The sequence below is a fragment of the Ipomoea nil genome, unplaced genomic scaffold (genome assembly GCF_001879475.1).
Source record: "Ipomoea nil cultivar Tokyo-kokei standard unplaced genomic scaffold, Asagao_1.1 scaffold0875, whole genome shotgun sequence".
Classification (NCBI taxonomy): domain Eukaryota; kingdom Viridiplantae; phylum Streptophyta; class Magnoliopsida; order Solanales; family Convolvulaceae; genus Ipomoea; species Ipomoea nil.
Genome location: NW_017617303.1, coordinates 1,667,156 through 1,671,217, shown reverse-complemented (window position 1 = coordinate 1,671,217; position 4,062 = coordinate 1,667,156). Strand labels below are relative to the sequence as shown.

At 37.4% G+C, this 4,062-nt stretch overlaps 1 protein-coding gene across 1 annotated transcript; it reads left to right on the top strand.

Moving 5' to 3' along the window:
- The first annotated feature begins 900 nt into the window (after nucleotides 1–900).
- On the top strand, nucleotides 901–3,278 carry LOC109178960 (protein FAR1-RELATED SEQUENCE 5-like). Its single transcript, XM_019328509.1, has 3 exons — nucleotides 901–1,214; nucleotides 1,289–1,879; nucleotides 2,021–3,278. Exons 1-3 carry the CDS (start codon nucleotides 901–903, stop codon nucleotides 3,276–3,278), a joined length of 2,163 nt encoding a protein of 720 aa, XP_019184054.1.
- The last annotated feature ends 784 nt before the right edge of the window (nucleotides 3,279–4,062 follow it).

The window sequence follows — 4,062 nt, the reverse complement described above, 5'->3', positions numbered from 1 at the left end:
TGTACTATTTGTTATACTTAGATAACTAATTTGACACTTTTTCTTATATTCTTTTACTTTCCAAGAAACAAATAATATTTTTTTCAGTAAATAAATAAATAAATAAATAAATAAATAAATAAATATATATATATATATATATATATATATATATATATATATATATATATATATATATATATATATATATATATATAGGTAGATGCTCATATGCGGTCATGGCCTTAGGTGAGGCGGTGAGGTCATTTTCCAGGCGTTGATCAACTTTAATCTAACGGCGGCGGCATATTATTTGAATTAAGTAAAGTTTGTCGCGCTTTTGGTAAGCGGGGGCGTTTCAGTAATTTCATTGGATGGGGACGTGAATGTATAAAAGCTGGCTTATTTTGTGTGATTTTAAGCACGGAAGGAGAGAGAGATCAAGACCTCGTTCGTGATCGCGTCGTAATTGGAAGAAGATCAAGATCGCGATCGTGTTCGTGATCGCGTCCCAATTGCAATTCAGAGAATATCGCTGGAGATCACAATCGGAAGTTGGACGAGATATCAGTTGCGTTTGCAATTAGAGAATATCGCAGTTGGGAGAATATTGAAATTGAGCGATGGAACCTGGTATGTATTGAATTGCTTATGTTGTAGTTTTAATTTGTCTTTTGTATTATTATGTGTTTGTTATGATTTGGAAGTTTATCGCATGTTTTTTTATGATTTTGCTGTGTATCGGTGTTGACTATGTTGCTGTGTGTTGTTCTGTGATTACGGTTTACTTTTTGTATACTCGTGGTGCATATATTATTTGATGGTGTGTATGACAGTATTAGATTTTATGCATGTATAATGTGCATGTAGGTAGGGTTATTCGTGTGGTATTGGATAAGGTGTGGTGCTTTATTAGTTAACATGTGGTGTGCAGCTGCTGATTTGGAATCTTTTGGTATTTGCGATAAAGATAATTCAACTGATGTTTGTGGAGAAGGCAGTGGTGGTGTTTGTGATGAAGGTAATCCCACTGATGTTGGTGTAGAATGCAATGGTGATGATTGCGATGAAGGTAATGTGACTGATTTTGGAGTAGTAGGCAGTGGTGTGGGTTGTGATGAAGATTATTTGACTGATGTGGGTGTACAAGACAGTTTATGTGTGTTGGAAATTTCTCCTGGGCTGACTAAGTATTGGTGCCCAGTTTGTGCTGACAGTTTGAAGCCTATCGTGGGGTAACAATTTGTTTTTTGGATGGTGCTGTTCTGTTTTATAAACAATATGCTGGGACTCTTTGGTTTGATTGTAGGCAGCACTCAATTCGGAAGATTAGGGATGGTGTTGCTGTGGAGAAGCATGTAGTATGTAACCGTCAAGGTTTTAAGCAGACGGTTTCTAGTGTTGCTAAAACTACTTTGGCGAGGAGACGGAGGGTGACAAATAGGGTTGGTTGTAAGGCTAAGGTTGTGATAAAGCGTAAGTCTAATGGGTTGTATGTTGTGCATTATTTTGAGGAACGTCACACCCATTCGATGTGTTCAATTACTGCTAGGCAATTTTTAAAGGTGAATCGTAGCTTTGATGCTGGGCACCAAATGTTTATTGCGAGTTGTGTTCGGGCAAATATTGGTTCTGTTCGGTCATATAGGTTGTTTAAAGAGATTGTTGGTGAGTATTCCAATGTCGGGGCTACAGGTGTGGATTTTAAGAATTTCAAGCGTGACCTGATGGCGTACATTCTAAATGGTGATGCTCAATTATTCATAGATACGCTATTCAAGAGATGTGAGTTGTGTGAGGCTTTTGATTTTGAATATGATGTTGATGAAGGTGATCAGCTTTCAAGGGTTTTTTGGGCGGATGTAGTATCTAGGAAGAATTTTGCGTTGTTTGGTGATTTGTTTCATTCGATGCTACATACCGTACTAACAGGTTAGTATTTATTTTTATTGTGCATGTTGTATATTTCTGTGGTGCATGATTCCATACCTTATGGTGTGTCTTGTTAGAAGTATGGTGTTGATTGATTGTTGTGTTGTAGGTATAAGTTGGTTTTTGTTCCATTTACTGGAATTGATAACCATAAGAGATCCATCACCTTCGGTGCTGGTTTGCTTACGAGGGAAGATGTAGACTCATATGTGTGGCTTTTGGAGAAATTTAAGAAAACTATGTGTCATGACCCTATTTGTGTTGTTACTGATCAAGATCCAGCTCTCAAGGTTGCTGTTGCTCGTGTGTTTGGTACATCAAAACATAGATTTTGCATGTGGCATATAATGTGCAAGGTTGGTGAGAAGGTTGGACTGATTCTGTGTAAAGATGAAGTGTTTAGGAGGAAGTTGAATGACATTGTCTGGAACAAATCACTGGACTCCAAGTCTTTTGAGGATGCACGGAGTTGTATTATGGAGGAATATGGTTTGGGTGACAATGGTTGGTTTCGTTACTTGTTCGAGTCTCGTACATATTGGGCATCCCCATATTTTCACGACGAGTTTATGTCAGGATTGGTTAGGACAACGTCTCGATCAAAGTCTCAAAATAGTTTTTTTGGTACGTTCTCTAATGGTCATTCTAGTTTGGTTGAGTTCTTGGTGCATTTTAGAAGTGCTGTTGGTGCGCAGCGTCATACACAAGCAAAATTGAATGCTGATTGTGAATCTTGTTTTCCTGTTTTAAAGACACCATTGGCTTTGGAGAAGCATGCAATGGATGTTTACACCATTTCTGTATTTTATGATGTTCAAGTAGAGATTTGTGCAGCTTGTTATTCGTGTCAAGTGGTGTCTTTGTGTGATTGTGATGGCCATGTGTCCTATGGGATAAAAGATGGTGCCCAACGGGCATGGTATGTGGAGTTAGTCTTGTCTGATTATACTGCTACGTGTTCTTGCAAGATGTTTGAGCGGATGGGGTTGTTGTGTAGGCATATTTTTTGTGTGTTTAAAGATCGTGGGGTTGAGAGTATTCCTTCTAGGTATGTGGTGTCTCGGTGGACAAAGGGTGCTTGTTTGAAGCCAATATTTCATATTGATGATACAATTATTGATCAATCTTCTAAAGTGGAGAATGTAAGGATTTTTACTAATCTATTGTGGTCTGACATATATGCTTGCGTGGGCTTGGCCGATGGTAATATAGAACGTTTGGCACAGCTACGACGTGTTATTTGTGAGCAAAGGCAATTATTTCTCCAAGAGGGGAGTGAGGATGGCAGTGGAGTGTGTCTCAGGGGTCAACAGTGGAGGTGCGTCATCCTATTCAAGCTAAGAACAAGGGTAGCGGTAAGCAGTTGAAGAGTACAAGGGAGAAAGCTGCTAGTAAGTGTGTAAAGCAATCAAGGAAATGCCATACTTGTGATGAATATGGTCATAATAGTAGGACATGCCCTTTAAATGGTTAGATACAGTTGTGTAGTTTGATTTGGGACCTATATGTTTTCACAGTTGCGTACAATTCTTATAACATACAGTTATGCATTTTATTTCAGTACTTGGTGTTTTTTAACACACAGTGTGGTGCATTTAAGAATGTCGGATGTTTTTATGTTAGAATGGTGTGTTTTATTCCGTATTGTGGTGCATTTTTATATATAGAATTATGTTGTCTGTTAATTATCGTGTGGTGCATTTTATTTCATACGTTAGTGTATTGTGCAAGTAAAAGTGGAATGGTGCATGTTATTATTTATAATGGTGTTTTTGATGTGTCTTTTAAAAATGGCATACACTAATGTATTTTATTACGTTAGTTGGTGCGTTTTAATACACAATGTGGTGCATTTTTATATGTAGAATTATGTTGGCTGTAATATATTGTGTGGTGCATTTTATTTCATATGTTGGTGTATTTTGCAAGTAAAAGTGGAATGGTGCATGCTATTTTTTATAATGGTGTTTTTGATGTGTCTTTTTTTAAAATGAAGTGTATGCATGATAATACTGCATTTTATAGCAATGCAAATGCGTAAGGCATTCACAAGTACCCATCACAAAACATCGTTTGTCTAGTAGTCATATGGTCTATGCCATGCCATCACAAAAAATACTTACATGCTTGAAAGTCTTCCTAAACACCAAA

Excerpts from the sequence above, each read along its gene's own strand:
- LOC109178960 (XM_019328509.1), top strand. The coding sequence starts at position 901 with ATGTGGTGTGCAGCTGCTGATTTGGAATCTTTTGGTATTTGCGATAAA. Across the intron at positions 1,215-1,288 it reads AGTTTGAAGCCTATCGTGGG|GCAGCACTCAATTCGGAAGA; the intron begins GTAACAATTTGT and ends GTTTGATTGTAG. Across the intron at positions 1,880-2,020 it reads TTTGCGTTGTTTGGTGATTT|GTATAAGTTGGTTTTTGTTC; the intron begins GTTTCATTCGAT and ends GTTGTGTTGTAG.